Here is a 25534-nt window from a genome sequence, read left to right as displayed (position 1 = left end):
AAGATCATTAATTCAGCAAATACATGGGAGACCAGTGCCAGGACCAAGGACAATGAACGTGGCTGGTTGGGTCTAAAAAATAGCAACATAATATGGGCACACAATGGAACCACTGTTTGAATTTTATGGCCAGATCTTTAATGAGCATCTTACAGCTTGTTATAGAAAAGTATTTTCAATTAGCTAAATATGTGTAATAATTGAATAAGTACCAGTAGGAAGAAATGAGCTTCCAGCAATAAAAACATTTAAATAGGGCTTATAAGATCAACTTGAAGATAATTTCCAAAATGTGCTTCTCTCACCATGGACTGGAAGAACGCTGAGGGCAAATTACTGTGTCTGGGCTGGCCGGCAGTTGGGACAAATCTCTTCCACTCTCGTCCCCCAAGTAAGCATACAGAGGCTTATATTAATGATAACTACTTGGCTATTAGTTTAGGCTTAGTATTGACTTGCTCTTACACTTAAACTCAGCCCATTTCTGTTAATCTATATATTGCCACGTTTTCTGTGGCTTTACCTGTGTGCCATTACATGCTGCTCCCTGGACAGCGGGTTGGCGTCTCCTGACTCAGCCTTCCTCTTCCCAAAATTCTCCTTGTCTGCTTATCCCACCTATACTTCCTGTCTGGCAGCTGGCCAACCAGCATTTTATTTGTCAACAAATCAGAGCAGCACATTCACAGCATACAGAACATCCCACATCAAATTACCATTTACCTACATTGTATTTTATATAAAATTTCATATATATTAATTTAATTCTCCTAAGAATCTGTGAAATAGAGAAAGAACTGTGCTTAATAATAAATGTGGCTGTGTGTCATGGTTCATGCTTATAAACTCAGCACTCAGGAAGTGGAGGCAGGAGGATTATGAGTTCTACACAGTGTCTGGTTACATAACTAGTTCAAGGCCAGCATAAACTATGGAGACCCAGTTTCAAATGAGCAAACTAACAAACTAATAAATAAATTAATCAACAGTAAAATAGGCTCAGAAAAAATTCCCACAGATTCTAGAGGTGAAGGGTGAGTAATTAGCATAACTGACATTTGATCCAAGCCAGTTCCATTCATAAACTGTACTGCCTGTGTCACTGTTCAGTGACTGCTCATCTCTTTTTTTGGCTCACCATTTCAAAGGTTTCAATCCACAATCTCTGGACTCATAACTCACCTTACATCAGACAGGACAGAAGGGAAAAGGGGCTGGATCCCCTAAAGCCACCCCCAGTGTCCTGTTTCATCCAGCTAGGTCCAAGCACGTGCATTTTCAACACCTCCTAAAAGAATATCACTCACCAGGAATCAAGTTTTCAATCCATGAGCCTTGCAGGGGGTAAGTCATCTCTAGACTGGGTAGAGACTGTTGATGTCTTGGGTTAAGGAAGTCATCTTTCAAGGTGCTACGAAGTTCCAGGATGCCACGAATCAGGAAGGAACACCCGGGGCATCCTTCTTCATTCTCTTTTTCTCCTGCAATCAGGGTTCAGGTATTGTGAAATCCACAGAATTTCAGTCATCTCAAGGGTATAATTTAGTGGCACTAGATTTCATCTCTGTATTTACTCCCTATGGCTTTTATAGAAAGAATATAATTAAACAAATGGATGGATGCAGGTATTGGCTGTATAGATGGGGGTGACTAGGTTGTTACAATCAGTGGTACAAAGAACGAGAAGCATTTCTCCCAAACTCAGAAATGTCTGTTGTGAGTCTTCCTAATGTTATAGCTAGTCCAGTAGAGAGCATCATCTTGCTACGTTTCTTCTCCTAGGTGGCCTCTGGGCACATGTTTGCCTGGTTTATTGTCACTGTGCCTTGTGTAAGTCATCCCAGATCCCGGATCTGCTGCGAGTCAGGCTGTTAAGCACGCATGAGTTCTTTTGGAAACTGTACAATCCAGGACTCCAGGTCCTGCAGTCTAGTTGTTTCATGATTTATGGCTGGAGGTGTGCTCTCCTGCAAGCTATTGGTCAATGATGATAAAGTGGATACTGGTGCCTCTGTGGATTTCCTGTTACCCCTTCTATGGTCACCATTTAGAAACATTTAATAGGGCATAAAGCACTAAGGGTGGAAAACCATTTCTGATCACTACTGTACTGTGGAGCCAATTGCTGACTCCTCTTCAAATTTTCTAAACTAGGAAAAAGAATACTTTGCATTTGCCAATATAATTTGATCTGACTGTTCTTTCCCTGTCAAACAGATAATATTCCAAGTAACATGGTAACAAATGCTCTGGTCCATTATTTTCCCTTTGTTTCCAACTTTGATCCCCAAAGACAAGCTAAGCCCCAGCACCCTTGCTATCCAAATGTGGTGGCTTCCGCATACTTCCTTAACTGTGGAATAGTCTGCATCAGCCTGACCACTAAGGAGGTAATCTACACTGCTTTATTAAAATTGGATGGGGAGCTTAGAAGGAGTGATACTGCATATTGGATCTGTAGGTTTACCCATGCTACACAGTGTTAATTAACAATAAAGTGTTAATCTTGAATTTCTGACAGCCATTCTTTTTCTTTGCAATAATTTCATATATTTCCTTTTTCTGTGGGAGGAGGGGACATGCATGCCAAGGCACTCAGGTGGGACCCAGAGGACAACCTGAGGCAGTCAGTTCTCTCCTTTCACCATGTGGCTCCCGGGATTCAGTTCAGGTGGTCATTAGCCTTAGTAGCAAGTACCATTGCCTGCTGAGCTATCTCTTAGGTCCTGTGGCTCCTTGCAATGGTTCTTAAAGTGTGGTCTTTCTACCAATAGCAAACAGTGTCACCAAAATCTTGATATAAATGCAAATTATTTGTCTGTACCTCAGGCCTACTGATATTAGAAATATCATTCCTCTTCTGATTTTAAAGGTCAAAATGGGTTAACTGTTCTCCTTAGGTGGTACCTTGGTAATGAGGACTCCAGTATAAGCACTGAAATTCAATACATGTGCAAACAATTCTTAGCTGAACTATTCTAAGGCGGCCCACCTTTGCACTGAAAATATCCATCCAAATTATCCCTTTCCACTTAGCAGAGAGAGGAAGGGGGTGTGGGAGTCAGCAAAGGCATTTTAAAAAGTACCTCTTCAGAAAGGGAGCTTATGTTTGATCATAGATAAAATGCTTTGTAAAGTACTAAGAGGAGATAGCTATGCATTTAATGACTCTGTAAGTCAGGGCTTTAACATTTTATTGTTGTTTTTTTATTGCCAGGAATTCCATTTCTTTTCAACAGTGTTGAGGTAATGTGTGGTGAGCACATTACCAAATCAGTCTGTGATTAATTAGCTGACATTTATTGAGTGCTTAACATGTGTCCATAACTGAGTTAAAATGAAAACAGTGGACAAATGGCCCATGCTTTCTAATGCACTTTGGTCCAGGTGAAGGGAGGAGTAGAACCCCTGAAGTATATGAGATCCATAAAGTAATAAATCACAAGTGAAGATGATGCAGAGGAAGTGCATTGTGGGAAATGGCCGCTCAGTTTAGTATTTAAAAGACAGCTCCAGGGAACAGTTAGATCAGAAAGGATGTTTAATGTAAGTGGTGGGTCATTGCAGAAAGAGCCCATGTTCTTTTCTTCTTGTCTCTCTGCCTTCAGCAATGGCGCAACATTTGAGTTTCTTACATGAATGGGTAGCCTACAGCTCCACTCCTAGGATCTAAGATGGCTTCCTTCGTGATGATGACAAGTGATGAGATAAGCCTTGCCTTGCATGCTTCTGGCCACTCACTCTCTTTGGACATAGCCAGGTTCCTTGAACAAGCCTAGGCTGTCTGCTGAAGAATGAAATTGGCTTTAAAAAAAATTTTAATTATCATTTTATCTATTTGTGTGTTTTGCCTGAATCTATGTGCACCATTTGTGTGCCTGGTACCTGTAAAGGCCAGAAGAGGGCATCAGATCCCCAGGAACCAGAGTTAAAGACTGGTCAAAGTTGTGAGCTGCCATGTGAGTACTGGGACTTGAACTCAGGACCTCGGAGAAAGGCCCCAGAGTTCTTAACTGCTGAGCTATCTTCCAGCCTTCTTATGATGTGCGTTTATCTCGGCTAAGGACACTAAAGGTTAGCCATCCTCCCTTATCCCCACCACCAGCAGAAGAACCACTGGTGCTGAGGCTACAAGCAAACACTATAATCTCAGGCAAAATTGGTAGATACTGTTTGGGCCAAGAGTTTTTAGAATGGTTTGTCATGCAGTGTTAGGTAATTGATTGAAAACTGAAAGGTGGAGAGGGAGTAAGTTTTTTGTTTTTTTTTTTTTGTTTGTTTGTTTGTTTGTTTTCCCAGAGCTGAGGACCGATCTCAGGGCCTTGTGCTTGCTAGGCAAGCGCTCTACCACTGAGCTCAATTCCCAGCTCCATAAGTGTTTTAAGTAAGAGTAAAACCTCAAACAGCCAGGCAGAGATACATGAGGTGAGACTTAAGAACAGTATGGGGGGACTAATAGGTTTGGATTCTCAACTTTCAGTAAGTAGAAAGTAAGAATCCAGGAGAGCATATGTTGGAGACCATGCTAGGTAGTGAGTTTTCCTCATTCATCCTATCAGAGTATAAGGCAGTAAGTAACCAATCATCACAAGTTAGAAAACTGAGCATTCACAATGTATCCTTCCAAGCTGGACTTCGAAAGAGTCAAATATAGGATGCCAATAACCAAAGACTTCATTTTATTTGTTTATTTATTCATTCATTCATTCATTCATTCATTCATTTTTGAGACAGGTTTCTCAGTGTAGTTATGGTGCCTGTCCTGGATCTTGCTCTGTAGACCAGGCTGGCCTCGAATTCACAGAGATCGGCCTGGATCTGCCTCCTAAGTGCTGGGATTAAAGGCATGTGCCACCACCACCCTGCAAATCTCTTAGTTTTTAAAGTTTAAAATCATGACTACTAGGGCTGGGTAGCACAGACTATAACCTAGGCTATTCAGGAGGCCAATGCTCAACTCCTGACTGGGCTGCAGGCTGAAGACTGAGTCTCAGCAACTGAGTAAAACTGGATTAAAATTAACAAGTGGTTGTTTTTTAAAAGCCTGGACGTATAGCTCAGTGGTAGAGCACCTGCCTAATATGGGTGAGGCCTTGGGTTCAATGCTCAGCCCCTCAAGACAAAAGAATAGAAAACAAAGCCCGGAAGCTAATATACCCTACTTTAAAGAAATGACAACTTGTAGAATCCCCCCAGTAAAGCCATCAAGAAGCCAGAGTGCTGTCCCAGGCTTCTGTTTTTCACAATCTGCATCTATTGCTCAGGGAGCGACTTTACCTCTGCTGTATTCTGCCGCTGAACACGTAAAAAACATCCTTGAAAGGGAATCATTTACCACTACCTGCTAAAATGTTTTCTTTCTCTTGCATGATATTGCTGGGAAAAAAATATATATATCCATGAGATGTGATGGAATCTTACTTTGGAAGAAGGTCTTTAAGCCTAGTAGTATAGGAGTTAGGGAAGGGCGGGTGGAGGACGCTATGCCTGAGACCTTTTGTTCTAGCAACCACCGAAACTTTGATCTTAAGAAAGGTGCCGGGAACTATATAAAAAATGGCCTTATCTGAGCAAGTACTTGACTCAACTAAGCTTTGATGTGGAAGGAGCGTTAACACCAGTCCTGAAATCATGGCGAATCACCTATTTCAGGGGAGGCAACGGCAGGGATAGTGAAACTGAGTGTCAAACGACCGACTAGAGAGAGGCGTCATACCTGAAGTGTACAGTGACTGTTTGCTGGGAAGAGAGGGGGCGTGTTTTAAAGTTGTTATTTTAATTGCTGCCTGTCTTCCATGAACATGTTGCTCCCTTTTGACTGCCAAGTAACCCGACCATCCAAAACTTTTCTGAACCGAGGACCCTCGTCCTGTGTCCCACCCTGGCTTCCTCCCTACATTGGGGCATCATCCAGCGCGGCTAACAGGTCCCCTGCTCACTGAAGCGTCACCTCTCGTTCCCCAGTACATCTCCGCAGCCCACTCGGACTGCAGCCTTGCAGCAGTCAGGGCGACAGCCAGCTTGAGGGAGGGCCGAGCCGGGCCGGGCTCGGGCTCGGGCTCGGGCTCGGGCTGGGGTTCAGCACCGGGAAGGGCAGACAGCGCGCGCGGGGCGAGTTTCGCAGCACAGGTAAACAGGCAGGCCGGGCGGCAGGGCGCTGTCGCCTCGGCCACCCAGCGATTTCCAGGCACGCAACTCCGCCTCCAGGGCTCTGTCCCCGCGCTCTCGTCCCCGCCGCTTTCGCAGCCCAGCAGCCGCCGCAGCAGCACTCCACACAAAGGACTGTTCCCCGCCGAGCAGCGCCTCCACCTCCACTCCTCCTCCGGTGACAGCATCCCCGACAGCAGGGCTCGGGGCGCGGCGGCAGCGGCGGTGCGGGGGGGAACCTGTCACTCCCGCAACCGAGGCGGTGGCAAAGGCTTTTTTCCCCCCCTCTTTTCCTTTTGATTCCTTCTTCTTTTTTTAAAATTCGCCTCTTTGCCTTTCGGTGGTTCCACCCCTCTCTCTTCCCCCTATAAACAACTCTCCTACCTCCCCCCCCCCCCAATAAATAAATAAAAGGAGGAGGGTCAGGGCAGGAGTGGGGGCAGGCAAGGCGAGGCATCTGGAGCCAGCCAGCCAGGCAGAGTCCGCACCGACAGGCGCCCGCACGCACCTCACACCATGAGATGGCGACGCGCCCCGCGCCGCCCGCTGGGTACCAGCTCCAGCGCCCCGCATCCCCGGCCCGCCGGCCGTTCGCCTCCGCTGCTACCGCTGCCGCCGCCGCCGCTGCTGCTGCCGCTGCTGCCGCTGCTGCTGCTGCTGGGGACCGCGGCCCTGGCGCCGGGGGCGGCGGCCGAGCGGGCGGCTCCCGCGGGGGCCTCGGTGTGCTACTCGTCCCCGCCCAGCGTGGGTTCGGTGCAGGAGCTGGCCCGGCGCGCCGCGGTGGTGATCGAGGGAAAGGTGCACCCGCCGCGGCGGCAGCAGGGGGCACTCGACAGGAAGGCAGCCGGAGAGGCAGGGGCAGGGGCGCGGGGACAGCACGCCCAGGACCCGCCGCCCTCCCAGGACCCTCCGCCCGCTGCCAACTGGACCCTGCCCACCGGGTCCCCAGCGCCCAGCACCGACCAAGCCTGGGACCCCGAGCCCTATCTGGTGAAGGTGCACCAGGTGTGGGCGGTGAAAGCTGGGGGCTTGAAGAAGGACTCGCTGCTCACCGTGCGCCTGGACACCTGGGGCCACCCAGCCTTCCCGTCCTGCGGGCGGCTCAAGGAGGACAGCAGGTACATCTTCTTCATGGAACCCGATGCCAACAGCAGCGGCCGCGCGCCGCCCGCCTTCCGAGCCTCGTTCCCCCCACTGGAGACTGGCCGCAACCTCAAAAAGGAGGTCAGCCGGGTGCTGTGCAAGCGGTGCGGTAAGTGCCTCGCCAGCCCGTCCCCCCACCCCAGCCCGGGGCCGGCCTCCGGGGTCCCCTTCGACGGCTGCAGGGCGCGGGCGCTCCCAGGTCCGAGCGGTCCTAGAGGAGGGAGGTCTCGCAGGTGTCACGGGGTCGGGCGATGTCTCAGTGTTTCCGACTCTCTGGGCTTTTGCTCTGGGTGGAATCCTAAGTTTGGTCCTCGGTTGGGCTGCCTAAAACTTTTGAATCCCTGGGGGTTTGGTTCAGTAAGTTGTTAGGGAATGTGCCTGCTGCTTTCTTAGGTGGTGTGCTGTTGAACTTGACCGTGGTTAGGTTCTCCTTGTGGGGGGCTTCTCTGAAAGAGGAACCCACTGGTTTCCAAAAGCTCTCTCTTTACTTCTGATCTCAGAATGTGGTTCTGAGGAAGTCAGGGGCTGTTTGTGGAGAGTCCGGAGGAGGCTAAGATGCTTCTATGGTAATGGCAGAGTTTTGGGTTAACTGATACCCCACACACAGGTGGAATGTGTCGCTAGTTTATATGTGTGCATGTGAGAATTACAGAGTGAAGTTTCTTGGGAGAATCCTGTTAAGAATTTTGTTCACAGTATTTTGGTTTTGGAGGATGTTTCTCCTGGTCTGGGAACCAGAACAGATGAATGTAATTGTGGCGCTTTTTATCTGGGCCTTAAAGACTCTCAGATGAGAAGTTTAGCCATCGATTTCCCAGACTTTTCCTATTTTAACCACTGAGGAGTATTCGCTCAGGAGTGTCATATTATCGGATTTGAGAAATTAGCTGAGAATATAATTACGTGTCTGAGGTAGAATTGCGTGTCTGCCATTCATAAAATCATTTCTAGGACCGAAATATCTGTATCATTTCCTGATTACCATATAATCACTGACACATAGCAGGATTCCTTCTCAAGCCGTAAATTAGCATGATTACATATTACACACTCTAACATGCCAAATAGCTTTTTTCCCTTGGTCTTTATACATTTGTCTAATAGATGGTCGGATTAATTGAATTTTCACAAAACTTAGCATAATGACACATTCTGTCTGCCTGTGGCACAGAGTGTGTCAGTTATTTTAAATTTGTATCTGGTGATAGCCTATTAAACGCAGATTTCTGGTTGCCATTTGTGGTGCAGTTAATTAATGCCTAATGATTTGGTTTTAATGACAGGGAAGAGCAAAGTTCACCCACTGTTCCTTTATGTTGACAGTGTACTTGGTGTGCTAGAGACCTGTTAGGATTGCACCACTCTGTGGACTGAGGCTATTCCAAGTGACGTTGGGATTCCCCAGCTCTGGTTGATAGATATGTCACTGTCTAACATGGGGAATGCTCCCTGGGAGCTGTCTTACTAGGGACCATGAGAACTTGTCACCGTTACACTGCAGTTTATGTTCTTCTATTACAGAGTCTGAAATAAAACCCATAAGCCACACGAGTGTTCAGCTTTCACATGTTTTATTATATGTAATTCAAGAAGGATTTTGACTTTACCCCAAACCATATGAGTTTCACATCATTTACTGTGCATCCTGGGCTGTTACCACAGAGGGGATTGCAGTTAGCAGTGACACCTGGGATCGAGGTTACTAAGTTGGCAATGCTGTTTGTTAGTCATGGCTTTTAACTAGAAACAAATGTCAGGTTTCAGGAATAATGCCCTTCCACGAATTTAGAGACTGTTTGGACATGGAAAATCCACGCTGCCTGGAGAAATCATGTGGTATTTTGTACCTCAAAGACAAAAAGGACAAACAGCTTTACTCTGTGTAGATAGTGTTGCCCCTTTGGTTTGCCAGGCAAAGGGAATACATAATTGTAAATCATGGCTTATTAGGAGGAGGTGAGCTTTTGGGTGAACTGATACTGTCATCTGCATAGGATTGGGAAGATTCAGAAGTCATAATGTTACTGTGCTAGATTTGAATAGTGACAAGGTTCAGTTATTTCGGTGTTACATAATTTACAGTAGGGCATTATATGATATCTCAGTGTGAGGCTTACCTAAGGACTAAGTGAAAGTGTACCAAGTTTCTTTTGAGTCCCATTCACAAGCTACTTTGTATAGGGTGAGTTCAGTAAGCCCATACTTAGAATGTTGGGTGGAAAGTGAGTGTGTGTGTGTGTGTGTGTGTGTGTGTGTGTGTGTGTGTTTGAAAACTTGTGAATGCATTCAGCTGTGTGTTCTCCCTTTACAGTGCCATTCAGAAACTATCAGGCAAAGTAACAGTCAAGTGGAAAATATCTAAGAGAGAATTGGGGCTGTTTTGTCCTGGTCAAGCAGCTTATGTACTTCCTGGCTAGATTTTAGGGACAGTGAAGGCGAGAGGGCCCTTATCTAACACCAGGAGCTGCCCTCGGGGAGTGACAGTTCTGTGCAGGCTTGAGCCATGGTGTTAGTCTGGGGAAGCAATCTAGCAAAGTCATTTTGTGATATCATACCCGGGGAGACCGTTTCCAGATCTGATGCTCTCAGCTGCAATGCTGTTTCCTACAAGTTGCTTAGTAGAATAGGAGCTCCACAGGCAACGGATTCGCCTCAGGGTTGAGCTAATAGAAAGGCTTCTCGATTTCCCTCTCTCCCTCTATCTACTATATTAAAAAAAAAAAGTGTCTATATTTAAAAAAAAAAAGACATAATAGAATAGACACTTTGAGACGGAAATTGCTAGTGTGTTTAGAAGACAACATGGAATCTCATAAGTTGTTTGCTTGGTAGTTGAAGTTTGAATAAATCACACATTCATGACAATTGTTTGAATTCTTCTCATTCTTTGTTATTTATTTATTTATTTATTTATTTATTTATTTATTTATTTATCTTTCTCACCCGGATGAACTGAGACATGTAGTAAGGAATTTATGTTCAGCTGGAAAGCAGACTAATTGACTTTTCAATTAAATTTCTGTTACTGAAACAAGTTATTGTTTGCTATGCTGGCTTTTTGTTTTCAAAGCATTGTGGCTGTTCGAGGCAGAAACCAATTTCCAAAAAGGACTAACAATACAGATGCTGAATAACATCTACAGTTGAATCGTACAGATTGGTCCAACATATTTTTATAAGCCAATATAAGTCTGTGTGGTATATGATAGAGAACGAAGATATCTCTAGATATGGGAATTGTAAACATGCTTATCAAATATTTGTGATAAATGATACTTACTCTTCCTAATGCCCTCCAATCACTGTTTAATAAAGTGTGCTGACCTCACAATGTTCTGAAAACAAAACAAAATGCTGCAGGGATTTTCCAGTGAGCATTGAAGAAAATTATTCTTAATAAAAGCTGTATTAGGGAAGTAGAATTAGGAACAGATTTTGCTTGACTGCTGGTGTTTCATGAATACACATGTAAATTTAATTTCCCAAGTATTTGTGACTCCTTTTTTTTTTTAGGCCATATAAATCTTGCTGTCAAAAATCTATAGTAGATTCAATCTCCTTCTGTTGAGGAGAAAAACTGTATGTGTATTATTTATGTTTATATAAAAATATGAAACCAAGATAGGTCATTTGGGAAAACAGTTCTTCAGAATACCAGTGTTTTTAAAGTACATTTAGATACTTGAGTTAGATAGTTCGCATCATTTTGGGGAGATCTATAAACCCTCAGAATCTAGGGACGGTTTTACCATATGTCTTAATGCATTATCAAAGACTGGGAAGGTCAGATAACCCCAAGGATCAAACATCAAGCTGTGCCTCCCCAGGCCTGTGTATTTATAGCAAATGAGAGCAGAGGATGCGCTTGGGGCAGGTTGCTGCCCTTGTCGAATAGAACCCATTCACTGTTCAGGGAATCTCCCTTGTTTCCCTGTTACTCATATTCTTCCTGTTGGCTTGAACAACATGTTTTCAAACCCGGTTTTCCATTCCAGTGACAATTTATACGCTGACCAGATATCCAGAGATCTTCAGCTGCCCTAGTATTTAGTAATGCTTAGGTTCTTGTAGTTTGTTTAAAATAAGCTTAAATGATAAAAACAAAAACAAAAACAAAAAAACCACCCCATCTCTCTGTAGAGCTCTTATTGAATGGATATTATGATTAGCCTTATATAAATGCACAATAATTCTGGACGTGATATGTATATAATAACGTTTCTTACAAGGCTAAACAGTTACAAAAAAGTGCAGCATGTTGTAGTTTTTATAGGAAAGCAAAAGAAAATTTTTTAGTGTTTTTTTTTTTTTTAATATATATCTTTAGGCCTTGTGGGTAGCTTTCAAGTCACATATAAATGCTTTAAATCTGCATGAATGTATTAACTCTGTATATATATTGGCATAAACTTGAAGTGAAAATTAAAGTAATAACGTGCTAGAACAAGACTTGCCTGACTACCCCTTCCTGCTCACATGTCACTTTATAATACATGCACAGATGCTTAGTGACACATTAAGCTCAAACGTAATGTTGGATGACTTGAGGATTGGTCGAGTGGAGACGAGTCTCACAGAGTTGAGGGACTGCTCTAGTTGACATAGTGTGGTGTTTCCATGTTGCTTGTGTGGGTTATTAATGCACTTGAGACACACCTGTTTCTAAAGGCTCACTTTCTTGATTTCTATCACTATGTGATCTGTATGTGTTCAAGCAGATTAAAGTTGAAGTTGACAGCTCCAGGTGGGTCGCCTAGTCTCCATTTATGTCAGATTCAATTGTTAGAAAACAATTTCCCCCCAATACTGACCAGCCATTTAGGCATTAAAGATAGACATATAAGTTGTATTTTGTTTTTTGGGCTTTTAAAAGGAAAAGTAAGATATTTTTCCCTATGGAAAATAGTTTCCTAGCAATATGTTTCTTAACTTTGACTTACCCTATTGGACTTAGGATAATTTATGATTTTATAATAATCAATAAAATAAAAAGATGAAAATCTTCCCAGTCAGGGGTGTCCTGGCTCTTCTTCACTTAGGTTTCCTGTATATACCCTTATGAAGATTTGCAAAGTCAGCCTTAGGCAAACACTGGGACCATTGCTGGGCCTCAGTGCATGCATATACAGTTCCTGTTCATCATCACATTGACTATCCATCTTTTGACATCTTGGGATTCAACAGCTTTGGATTGAATACATTGGATAACAGGCAGCTGAGCTCACAAGATTGCGTGAAAGTGCTCTTTTTGTTCCTGATTGGCTCCTTATCCATCCTGTGAGGATACGGTTGGTTACCTGTGTTGTATCTCTTAGTTTACAGGCTTTCTATGAAAAAAAAAAAAAAACCAAAGCTTTGTTATTGGACATCTGCCCTAACATGTTGGGAACTGTTAAGAGGAGTTCAGAGTAGTATGCAGTTCAGGAGCTGGTGGACAGATTTTGTAGATAACAATGAATGGAGGGAACCTATAGAAGAAAATTGTTCATTTGCCTTTTATCCTACTGTAGCAGGAGACATGAGCTAAATAGAGCATATAAATATATGGGAACATGGCCAATCATGGTGTTAGAGTCTTGGTTGTAGGTATACTTAGGAGTCCAGAGCATGGAAAAGAGGTACTAAAGATGTGAGGCTCTCAGAAGTCCTATTTCTGTAACCATGTCTCTCTTCTGGAAACTGCCAATAAAGCAATGGAAGCTGTCGAACTGAGAGGCTAACTAAAACCATGCAGTCAGAACTCATTGACTGCATCTTTGGGAGATGCAGCTTAATTTTTTGTGTGTATTAATAGATCAAGTAATCATTAATTGTTAAGTGGTAAGTGACAGAGACACTCCCAGATGTGTATATGGTGGCAATTATTGACGTAGGCTATATTTGAAAAGAAAAAAAAATGTCCTTCTGATTTTTTCCCTTCACATCACTACTTTGGTGAGACGTGTATCTGTAGAGATTACATTAGGAACCATATCCTTCCGAGATGCCATTGCCTTCTCATATTGACTTTTGGTTTTCTGAGAAAGGTTGCTGAAATTCCAGAAACTTTTTTTTCTCCCAATTATTATTTATCCCATGTAATTTATATCCCAGCAAGAAGTAAAATATACATACGAGTCTCAAAGAGTTAATGAACCCCTGGGGCTGTTTTGTAAAGATCCGTTATCCCATCACCTCACCTCATTCTGAGTACTTGACTTCAGCATTCAGGAATGCTGTGTTCATTCACCTTTGCTCTTTTATTCATGGAATTCAAGCATCTCAGTAGTGTTAAATTTTATTTCATGATGAAATTTGGTTTTAATAACTGAAGAGAAATAGTTTCCTCCGTATGTCTGAGAAGCAAGAAGTTTTGGGGAGGGGTGTTGAGGTATTTTTCTCCTACTCGTCTTGTTTTTAATGTCAGTTCTTGACTAGAGTGCAGGTAAAAGAGTGTGTGACCTTTGGGCTGGGGCGAATGGCAAGGTCCTTCATTGTCTACTTGGCCCTGGAGCCAGCATGGGTGATGAGGGGATTCCCCAAATCAGCTGTTGCTGTATTTTCTGTCCCCACAGGGAATATACTCTTTGGAGAACATGTTAGCCATTACTAAAGCAGAAATAGATGGCTAGTTTGTTCCACCAGAATTTGTCATTAGACTTCATCCTTGGGGGAGGACTATGCAATTGGGACCCTTTGGTGCCCTCTGAGGTCAGGTGGTTCAGGTCAGAGTAGATGTGCCCATTGTCCCGTGTTAGCACTGAGCTTACCCAGGAGACACCTCTGCTCGGGCACTTCTTTCTTCTCTTGTCTTCCTCCCATCACAGGGGTTGATCATATCTTGTCCTTGGGAACACCAGGGCTTTCATGGAAGCAGGTGGTATGTTTACATGGTTGTCTAGTCATCACTGCAATCTGTCTCCAGAAGATTTCCACCTCCCTAACAAATTCTGTGTCCACTGATCATTAGCCCCCGACTCTCCTTCTCTGTCCCCAGAAGCCACCACTCTACTTTCTGTCTTTATGGCTATGACTATTCGGCATATTTGCAATAGAACAGATGTCCCTTTGTGACTGGCTTATTTCCACTGAGTGTTATGCCTTCACCATTCGTATGTACTAGAGCAGGTATCAGAGCCTTCTGTCTTTAACGCTGAGTCGTATGCATTTTATGTTGTACAACACAGTTTTTACCCATTGTTCTCCCATTTGTGACATACCAGTGACTTCTATCGGTGCCTATTGTGGTAAATGCCGCTGTAACATGATCAGAGAAATACCTGCTTGAGTTCTCGCTCTCCATTTTTGGGGGTTTGTCTCCCTGGATGGAATTTCCAGATCTTAGGGTTAGTTTATGCCTTTTTTCATAGCAGCTGCACACTTTATACCCCTACCAATAGAACTCAAGCTTCAGCCTCCTTACCCCCCCCCCCCCCAGCTAATATTCATCTGTGTGGCTTTGATAACAGCCATCCTGGTGGGTGTCAAAGGGTGGTGAATGTTGTTTATTTTGTTTTCTGTACAAAGTTATTAGGTCTATTATTGCCATTAATAGGAAACAGGTTCTCAGAAAATAGGTGTTAATCTATTAATAGCTCTAATTTGTGCAGCTCTTAGAGGCCTGAATCTGAAACCACCAAATAATGAAGTTAGAACAGACAACAGCTTATTTAAAACAAAGGAATACTTAAAGAATACAGTTAAGAAATACTTAATGCTTATCATCAAATTTGCCTGTCAGCTTATACTCTTATCAATTTAGCCCAGAGAGACACCTTATCATATGCACAACACTATCAGAATCTTTCAATTGATTTAATTTATTCATTAAAATTGCCACTTTTTTTTCTTAATGGTTTCCCTGTGTCTGTTCCTATATTGCTCAAAGCCCCATCCATTGACTGCTGAGCTGGAGCCTGAGTCATTCTGAAGATTCTGCTCAGTATCTCTGGATACACACACTGACTGCAGCCAGGGACACTCAGTGTCCCACTCCCATCCCAGTGCAAACTCAGCCTCACCTTGCTCATCTTGCTCCAAGAGCATTTCCATCTAGTCTCACTGCTCCATGGACAGGTGTGTGTTTATTTCCTCTCCCTGTGTCTCTACTCTCTCCCCATTTCTGCCTAGGAGGATTATGTTCCTTTTTAAAGAGGCAACTTAAATACCACTGCTTCCCTGATGTTTCTGGAAATGACTCCTGTGAGAAACACTCACAGAAGCCTTTGGACACAGAATGCCTCCTTACAGCCCACTTTGTGCAGTTACAAGAGCTCCTGTATCATGTCATGTTCCTTAACATTTGCATATTCTCAAACTTTTCTTTGGGCATGTCGTTTCCTGAGCAGTATTCTGATGGGCAGATATTTGCTATGCTTACGGCTCATTCACAAGTAAAAAATACCTTAACCTAAGGAGTGGGAGAAACCTTGCTACTGGCCCTTTCTAAGTATACTGTGTGATTTAGAGCCATTGACTGTCAGTCTAATACATGAAATTGGAAAGTAGAGCTAAGATGCTTTCTGAGGTCCATTCAGATGTACCTAGTGCTTATCTCAGCAATAAACCAAACTCACTAACCACCTCTGCTCCTGTGTGTAGAGTCTTTCTCTTTCTTTTTTCTCATGCTAATATTCTAAAGGGAGTAAGTATGGGAAAACAATGGTAGGAGTTTTAGACAACCCAAGAAAGGAGGGAGAGAGCTGGAAGAAAGGGGTGTGGATGTGTCTGTCTTCCTCCATCCAAATCCGGGGAGCTCCATTGCCTTTTTGCGTCATTTTATTAATCTGTCTCAAACACTAAATTAGGTATATTCATTGGCATCATCTTTACAGAAAGCAAAAATCACCACACCTGCCAACCTGCCTTGGAAATGATAAAGTGTGACTAGCGGATTAACACACAACTGTAAGCTTTTAAAACAACAACAAACTTCAGTTATTTGTGTAATGAGATGAAACAAACATTCATACCGTTCTACCTGGAATTTTTTTTCTAACAGTATAACTGTACCCTAGTTTCAAGTTCTGATAGCCAGTGCTGTTGACGAAATGGATGGTGCCAACACAGAGTCTGAACACTTAGTCTCCAGTGAGTCTGGGTTTGATGGGGCTAGGGGCAGACTTCCTACCATGAGGCAGGGGTTGAGTCCTTCTTTCTCTGTTTATCATTACAATGGTATGGACAGGAAGGTGATGTTGCTAGTCCTTTATGGGTAAAGGGACAATGCAGAAATAAGGCATCAAGAGGGAGATAATTTGATGGGACTTCTCAAACTGCTGCACTAAGAGTCATGACTGGCTTCGAAGTATGGGGCAGGCTGTGTGGAGCTTAGCTGGGCAAGGTCCATTTTCTTCCCCTTTGTTGTATGTAGGCTCAGCTTCCTCTGGGGTTTTCCACTGCAAAAAAAATATTCAGTGATGCTTATCAATAATGGCTCTTCAATCTATATCTCAAGCTTGGAACTTTCCTTTAGAATCTAGCTTTATACATCAAACTACTTATGAGATAACCCAAAATCTGACACACAATGCGTGGTAAACATATCAAAGAAAGCCTGTCCTCTGCCAGTCGTCTATGCATCTATTTACTAGCAATGAAACTATGATCTCCACTATTACACCACTATTGCTATTACTGTCCTCAGTGGTTCATTGATGAGCATTTATTGTATGCTAGATACAGCAGTGGGAAGTGATTAAAAAAAAATCACTTAGCCCCTCTGCATTTTGTAGAATTGTTTTTTTTTTTTTTTATTTCCAACAAAACCTTCTCTTTGTGACATGAATAATTGGCCAAGTATTATAATTAATTCAATATATGTAGGCTTAGTGATTCTCCTTCTTCTTCTTCTTCTTCTTCTTCTTCTTCTTCTTCTTCTTCTTCTTCTCCTCCTCCTCCTCCTCCTCCTCCTCCTCCTCCTCCTCCTGGTTTTTTTTGAGACAGGGTTTCTCTGTGTAGCTTTGGCACCTTTCCTAGAACTTGCTCTGTAGACCAGGCTGGCCTTGAACTCACAGAGATCCACCTGCCTCTGCCTCCCAATTGCTAAGATTAAAGGTGTATGTCACCACCACCCGGCTCTCAGATTCTTCTTGATTCCCAAATTCCATTGTCTCTGTGATAGATCTCCTTCTTACTCTTACAGTAACAACTTCTTGCTGTGGAATAATGCTTCTGTACACTGTGTGAATATATGTCGCTATGATTGGTTTAATAAACAAGCTGACTGGACAATAGCTGAACAGGATAAAGTTAGGTGGGAAAGCCAAACTGAGAACGATGGGATGAGAAAGGGTGGGGTCAGAGGAGTCACCAGCCAGAGAATGTGTCAGACACACAAAATGGGATAGAGGTGAAAGCCACAAGCCTCCGGGCAGTACATAGATGAATAGAAATGGATTAAGTTGTAAGAGCTAGTTAGTAAAAAGCCAGAACTATTGGCTGTGGTGGGTATTGTGTTCCCTGAAATATTGTGTGTTCCCCGAAATAAACATATCTGGGGTTAGAGAACAGACAGCCACTAGAACAAAGCCAAAAATGGTGGCTAGAAAATGGGAAGAGCAAGCTATAGCAGAAGTTGGGGGGTGGTGGTGTACGCCTTTAATCCCAGCACTTGGGAGGCAGAGCTAGCCAGATCTCTGTGTTCAAGGCCACTTTAGAAATAGCTAAACTTGGTGACCCATGCCTTTAATCCCAGAAACCCAGCCTTTAATCCCAGGGAGTGGGGGCAGAAAGAGAAAGGTATATATGGTACGAGGACCAGGAACTAAGTGAGTAAAGCATGTGGTTAGTTAAGCATTTAGTTAGTTAAGCATTTTGGCTGGAGAAGTATTCAGGTTTTGGAGCAGCTCAGTTTAGCTGAGAGCCATTGGAATGAGGACTCAGAAGCTTCCAGCCTGAGGAAACAGGATCACCTGAGGAACTGGCAAGGTGAGATAGCCGTGGCTTGTTCTGCTTCTCTGATCTTCCAGAAATCACCCCAATAACTGGCCTCAGGTTTGATTTCATTAATAAGACCTTTTAAGATTCGTGTTACAATTGGCCAAACATTGGGAATTAATATATGTTATCTGGGTCTGGGCAGTGGGGACAGGAAATGTCAGTTTACAACTTCTTATCTTTGTTTGAGGATTCTCCTCCTCTAAAAATAGTCTTTATATTGATATTAGAATGACCTTTCTAAACAGAAATTATTAAACTATTTAAGTTTCTTGAGCTGTCATCAGAATAAAATTCTTTATAATAGCACACAATGCCTTTCATCATTTTCCTCAAGCACTTAAATTAAAAGAAAATTAGATCAAATTTCATTTTATGTGTGTGGTTGTTTTGCATGTGTGTATATGTCCCTGCAACACGTGCATGTAATGCTGGGCAAAGGCCAGAAGAGGGCATCGGATACTCTGGAGCTGGAGTTACATATGGTTGTGAGCTGCCATGTTTGTGCTCTGAGTCCAGTCAGGGTCCTTTGGAAGAACAGTGAATGTTTCTGTCTCTTTCCAGCCTCATGTCCCAAGTATTTTCATCTGGTTTCTTTTCCTTCCCAGAACCTGCTGCCACACTAATAGCATTGCTGAACATGTGTCGATAGCTCTGGGGCACCATAGTTTTGTGCATGGTCCTTTCAGATGTTTCTCTGTATACCGTTTGCACTGTTACTACCCAGTTGTGTAATCCTGACTATGTTCTTCCTTGGTAGATGGTTAAACAAAACTTTATAGCCAGAGAATAGATTATTCCGAATTCCTTAAAAATCTTGTAAAGCGAGGGACTGGTGAGGTGGCTCAGCAGGCTCTTGACAATCATGTCTGTCAACCTGAGCTTAATACCAGAAACCCATGTAAATGTGGAAATACAGACAGATGCCACAAAGCAGTCCTCTGATCTCCATACCATGCTATTGTGCCTCCATGTCCACTCATTTGTCTGTCTGTCTGTCCGTCCGTCCGTCCCTTCCTTCCTCCATCCTTGTAGAAAAAAATATGATAAGCATACATTTATAGGAGATTGTCTAGTACTCTGTGATTGATTACCTCTCTATCATCTCTCCATGTATCTGTCCCATATCTATATTTGTCAGTCAAAAGAGAAAAAGGAGCCCAGAACTTCATATAGCAAAATGTTAACAGTATTTCCCTCTAGTGTTCATATTACAGATGTTTGGATTTTTCTTCATTTTGTTTATTTGTACTTTGTAATGTTTCTGTAAGGACTAGTTATTGGTTTTGGGACAAGGAAAAATAGTAAGTGCTATCTCTAACAGATAGCACTGTGGGAAGGGCTGTCTTATTTTGTTCCTCTAGACTATTTCCTTTAACACAGAGTATGCACTGTGAGGATAGGCTAGCTACTGTAATCAATGGAACCTCAAGTATTAACATCTCAAGTGAAATAGTTTATTTCTACCCTATGAACAGATCAGTCCTGGGATGTTCTAGTCTCTCCTCTCCTCAGTGAACAATGCTAACACCTGAGTCATAGCTGAATCCCACCTTAAGCAAATTGGTTTAAAACAGTAGAGTTCCAGTTTGTAATAGTCATTTTCTTTTCAAGAATAGAGCTAGTTTCTGAATGTACACAAATTCATTTTCTGTTGCCTCATTGTAGTGGAGAGCCTGGGAGCCATGAGCATATCATCAAATACATCTGTTTATTATAGATATATAGCATATTAACTACATTTCTTTCTGGTGTTCAATTTATCATTTTATGGGTGAGTTTTGCACAAAGTAGTCAGGGTTTCAAGTGCACCATTCCTGTTTTCATTTGCTATCATTGCAAACACAGAGGGTCAGCCCATGTGCCCTGCCTTTCATTGGCATGTAAAGAGGCCTTTCCTAGCTCCATGCTTAGCAAATCATTTTGATATAGGGACTGTGGAGAAATGCTCTCAAGCTTTATCACTCCTGATTTAATTGAGTTTCATGATGCACTTTTGTTTTCCTTAGGAGGATAAATTAAAAATGGCTGATAAAACTGCCTGTAAAAGCAAAGTTGTTAGGTTAAACCTGCCCAGTATATTAAATATATTGATGAGTTATCTGTCCACTCTTTTTAATCACTTTTATTAACTCTGCTGTAGTTTTATTTCTAGTAACTCACTAAATAACAGTCATTATATACTCAGTAATAATTCTTTTTAAAATACTATAAAAAAAAGTCCATGAAAATGATTAAGGTGCCAATATCATCCACTTACTTCCTGTTAGCAAGAATTGTTGGTGATTTTATGATTAGTTGGATAGTTGGTTGTGCTTTTGTGTGTGTGTGTGTGTGTGTGTGTGTGTGTGTGTGTGTGTGTGTATGTGTGTAACCAAGGAGAAAAAGAAGATAATTCACAACAGGTAGGTATAGACAATGATTGGTTTTGAAGCTGTATAAAATAATTAGTCTTTTATTCATCTACATCATATATGTTCCAATTATAAATGTTTTTAACAATCTTTTTATTAAATCTTGAGAAGATGAAGAAAGTAATTATGTATTGCATGTATCATATAAATAATAGTGACAAGATTGTTACTCTTTTTGGTCTTGTCTGTAGTTAGAGTTTTCCTGCCTGGCCCAGTCAGGACAAATCTCTCTTACCCGCCAGTCCCACAGTCGCTCAGACCCAACCAAGAAAGCACACAGAAACTTAAATTGTTTAGAAACTGTATGGCCATGGCAGGCTTCTTGTTATCTACTTCTTCTATCTTAAATTAACCCATTTCTGTTAGTCTATACTTTGCCACATGGCTTGTGGCTTACCAGTGTCTTTAAATGTTGCTTCTCATGGCGGCATCTCTCTCCAATCTACTACTTCCCAGAATTCTCTTCTCTTTTGTCCCACCTATACTTCCTGCCTGGCTACTGGCCAATCAGAACTTTATTTACACAGAGCAATATCCACAGCACTTCCCCTTTTCTTTTCTTTTTTTTTAAGGAAGGTTTTAACTTTTACATAGTACAATTACATATAACAAAACAATTATCAAGCAAGAATTACAATTACAATATTAAAGAAGATATCCTATCTATCTTATATTTGTGAGTTTAAGGTTTTATACCTAACTTATCTTTTATCATAACTGAGGAAATTATAACTATTTAGCCCTCAACCACATCAAAGACCTCAGAAGGATATAATATTACCTGAGAACTGGGAGAAGGATGCAAACATTTTTCGGGAGTCTTGCAGGGTAGACGGAGACAGCTGGCAGCCTGAACAGTCACCTAATGTTCCTTTGTAAAGTTGGGACATTTGTCTTCAGCCCACAGGGCTAAAGTCTCTCAGTCACTTCTCTCAGTGTCCTGTTGAATGTCTGGCAGTTTCCTCTGCAAAGCAGGAACCTGAAGGACCATTTTGTCAAGCAAAGTTTAGTGGTCACCTTTCTATGGGTCCTGCATGTCCAGTTGATCAAGCAGTCCAGGCAAGAACAGTTTCTTGCTCAAATGGCTGTTTTTGCCAAGGTGAAGATAAATTCCATATGAAGTGTCTTCAATGCCCATCTTCCTCTCTGAAGTAAATTGGTGCTGCCAGGAGCAGACATGTCTCACTGTCCAGAAAGTATAAATTTTAGAAGTATTTTAAATGCCATATTCTGTAGGTCTTTGAAGTATTTGAAAATTACCGATCTATCTGAAATATCTCTATGTATATCTAGAAGACTTAACTAACATGGCTATGAGTATGATTATCATAGATGACTAATTATCAATCTATTTTTAATTATCCATTTCAATTTAAAATGAGCTATACAAACATAATACCTTAAACAGGAGTAGAAATATACACACAGTATAACAAAATTAACTTTAAGTTTGTATCAATAGACTAAATTCTATACCAATGTAAAACATTTTAAATGAGCTGTTGCTCTTTTAGAAGTAAGTTCATTAATCTACCCTTTCATCCTATCATATCTATATCATATCCCCTTTGTTGTGGGCCTTTGGTTTTGTGGGCTTTTGAGTTATTTTGACCACCCTCCTCCCAAAAAGTACCTTAAAAGCATTTTCTTGTTCTCAGTTCATGAAAATGGAATAAAAAATTACCATTAACTTTATTCTTGCCCTTTTCTCATCAATTTATGTGGCCACCAAATCTTATTTCTTTCCCCTAATATTAAGGCACTACTACCTGTGAGGGACATTATAGGTGCTTTCTGAATATGTTAAATAGATAAATGATGAGAGACATGAGATCTTTAAACAATTATATGTAACTGATAGGAAGTAAGAAGTAAGGGGTTTATTAACTTACTTAATCACTAAATATTTATTGGGCATCTATTATTAATAGGTCAATACTGGTGTCTGGAATAACAATGAAGAGGTTAGACATGCTCATTATTAACTAATAGTATAGAAATGTAAAACACTTACACAAAATAATGACAGGATATCTCATTACAATTGTACTGTGCCTTATAGGGGAAAATGCAGGATGTCATGGGAACAGAGAGCAGTAGAATTATGATAAAAAGTCTCCATGGCTGGTTTTACCAGATTTAGAATCACCTGGGAGACACTCCTCTGGGTCTGGGTGTGTGTCTTTAATGAATTTTAAATGAGGAGTTATGTAGGTAGTACAATCTCATGAGCTTGGAAGGAATCCGGCTGAGTGGCAGCATACATCTGTCTGTGCTCCCTGACTAAGGACACAGTGTGACTAGCTGCTTCATGGTCCTATTGCCATGACACCCTACCATGAGCTACGACTGTTTCTCTTCTTAAACCAAAAGCCAGTATAAGTCTTTTTTCTCTTAAGTTGTTTCTGTTAGGAACCTTGTCAAAGTGATGACAATGGTAACTAATACAAAGAAGTGGTACCCAGAAGTGGGGATGTTGCTGTACAAACCCCTCTATGCATCATAGCCCTTTGGGACTGGCTTGTGGGAGAGAGTTAGAGGAGACAGGAGCTGCATATTAGAGAATCCTAGAGTTCTGAACATGGAGGTTAAGGGAACATTCTTGTGGGAGTTTGGGAGACTAAAAGGCTAATAGAAATGCACAAAGTCCTGGCTCATAATGTTTTAGAGGAGGACATAGACTCTATAGGGAATTGGGCTAGAAACCACTGATGTTAAATTCTGGTAAAGAATCTGGTTACGTTCTGCCTGTGCCCTATGGTCTTAAGTGAAGCTGAGATCAAAAGTAAGGTACTTAATTTATTTCATGGAGGAAATTACAAGAGAGCATAGTGTTCAGGTTGTAGGCATGACTTTGAATTTTATTTTAATTACCTCTGTGTGTATGTGTCTCTGTATGGGTATGTGCACATGTGCAGTTGTTCATGGAGGGCAGAGGCAGCAGATCTCCTGGAGCTGGAGTTACAAGCAGTTTAGAGCTACTTGACATGGTCCTGAGGAACCTGATTTGATTTCCCTGACTGGACAGTCTGTACTCTTAACCTCTGAGCCCTCTGTTTAGCCCCAGGGTGTGGTATGATTACTACTGACTGATCTTATCCAGTTTATGATGATAGAGAGCAGGCAGTAGAACAGAAGGCTCTGAAAATTGGGCACTTATTCAAAGAAAGGTCTACAAGTGAATTTAAATGTATGGTCAAGGTGGATGATGCAGGTTAAACACCTATAAGTGTTAGAGTTTAGCATCATTAGAGGGAAACCTGGGCTCCACATGGGACCACATCCATGGGAGGCTCCAGTGTAGCTAGACTTTTCCTGGACCTGCCTGGCCCATGGTCAGAACAAATCACTTTCACCCAGTCCTGCAGCTACTCAGACCCAAGTAAACACACAGAGACTCACATTGCTTACAAACTGTATGGCCATGGCAGGCTTCTTGTTATCTAGTTCTTAAATTAACCCATTTCTGTAAATCTATACCTTGTCACATGGCTCGTGGTTTACTGGTATCTTACATGTTGCTACTCATGGCAGCGTCTGGCAGCGTCTCCTGACTCAGTCTTCCTGTTCCCAGAATTCTCTCTCTGCCTGTCCCACCTATACTACCTGCCTGGCTACTGGCCAATCAGCATTTTATTTATACAGAGCAATATCCACAGCTTGTAAAATGAAAGTTCATTGGAAAGAGGAGAGAGAGAGAGAGAGAGAGAGAGAGAGAGAGAGAGAGAGAGAGAGACTGAGAACGAATGTGAAGGGGTTCCTTGATTAAAACCAATCACTGAAGGAAGTCGTTTCCTTGGTTCTGCTTCCTAGGCATTTGGAGATTATTACAGCCCTGGTGTTAGGGGTTCAGACTACATCCTGAGCTTGCAGAAGAACTTGGCAGTGTAATCTATTTTGCAGCAGTTTTCCAGGCATGCAAAATGTTACAGGTTCATGGAGGCTCACAGCCCGGTTCTAGAAAGCTTTGGGACCAAGAAATGTATAACAGGGTGGAATTGCTTATAAAGGGGTCCTGAAAGGCTGTGGCATGAAGCTTTAAATGTGAAGTCTAAGTCGCAGTGGAGACCCCAGGATGCTGGAGATGCCAATACCATCGAGCATCTGGTGAGAATAGCTATAGGCATGGAGCAAAATCAGCCTGAGGGAGACTGGACTAGGGAGAGCTACTCAATCCTATTGAAACATAGATAACACCAACATATGTCCAAAAGATGGATATGGAATTGTAGGATTTGGTGTTTGCCCTGATTTCAATTTGTTTTTTTTTCTCTGCCCCCTCTCCCCATTTTGGAATGGGAGTGTATATTCTATTCCAGTGTATACTGGAAGAATGTGATCTGAGGTTTAAAAAAAATTACAGGGGCTAACAATTAAGAAATTATCTTAAGTCTCAGGAGAGACTGAAGTTTGAGCTTTTGAGCAATGATAGAACTGATGAGGATGGGGACTCTAACAGATGAGCTGTGCAGGAGATGGCCATGAGCCTTTGAGGACCAAGCATGGGATGCTATGAGTTAAGTGATGTATTTGGGTGTTAAGCTGAGGGTTGAACTTGTGATGATCAATCTTCTTTATCAACTTGACTGGATTTGGGGATCTACCCATATGTACAACTTTGAGGGAGTTTCCAGAGAAATTTAACTGAGGAGGCCTGTAGGCAGTACTATCTCAGAGGCAGGGGCGCTGGACGGGATTAAAAAAAAAGATAAAAAGAGGAAGCCAGTTGAATACCAGCATTCCTTTTCATTTCCTGAGTGTGGCTGTATAGCAATAAGCTGCCCAATGTTCCCACTGCTATGTCTTCCTGTAGCAGGAATCTTAAATGGTCTTATTAATGAAATCAAACCTGAGGCCAGTTATTGGGTGAATGCTGGAAGATCAGAGAGACAGAACAAACCACAGCCCCCTCA

The 25534-nt window shown here is 42.2% G+C and overlaps 1 protein-coding gene and 1 long non-coding RNA gene across 5 annotated transcripts in view; one reads left to right on the top strand and one right to left on the bottom strand.

The window, feature by feature from the left end:
* The window catches only part of LOC118568866, a 61130-nt gene extending 54374 nt beyond the window's left edge, over window positions 1-6756 (bottom strand). Inside the window, exons 1-2 of the long non-coding RNA XR_004942995.1 lie at window positions 6656-6756; window positions 1308-1481 (exon numbers count right to left, since the gene is read on the bottom strand). This is a non-coding gene — a long non-coding RNA (uncharacterized LOC118568866). The remainder of the gene's footprint in view (window positions 1-1307; window positions 1482-6655) is intronic.
* A 461-nt stretch (window positions 6757-7217) lies between these two features.
* Nrg1 (neuregulin 1) overlaps window positions 7218-25534 on the top strand; it is a 1059481-nt gene continuing 1041164 nt past the window's right edge. For all 4 annotated transcript variants that reach the window (XM_036166367.1, XM_036166366.1, XM_036166372.1 and 1 more), the window contains exon 1: window positions 7218-7399. In XM_036166367.1, the coding sequence (XP_036022260.1) occupies window positions 7279-7399 (121 nt within the window). In that variant the 5' untranslated portion in view covers window positions 7218-7278. The remainder of the gene's footprint in view (window positions 7400-25534) is intronic.

This window comes from Onychomys torridus, chromosome 17 (genome assembly GCF_903995425.1).
Source record: "Onychomys torridus chromosome 17, mOncTor1.1, whole genome shotgun sequence".
NCBI lineage: Eukaryota > Metazoa > Chordata > Mammalia > Rodentia > Cricetidae > Onychomys > Onychomys torridus.
Note: the sequence above shows the minus strand (reverse complement) of the source record. Positions and strands in the feature narration are given on the sequence as shown.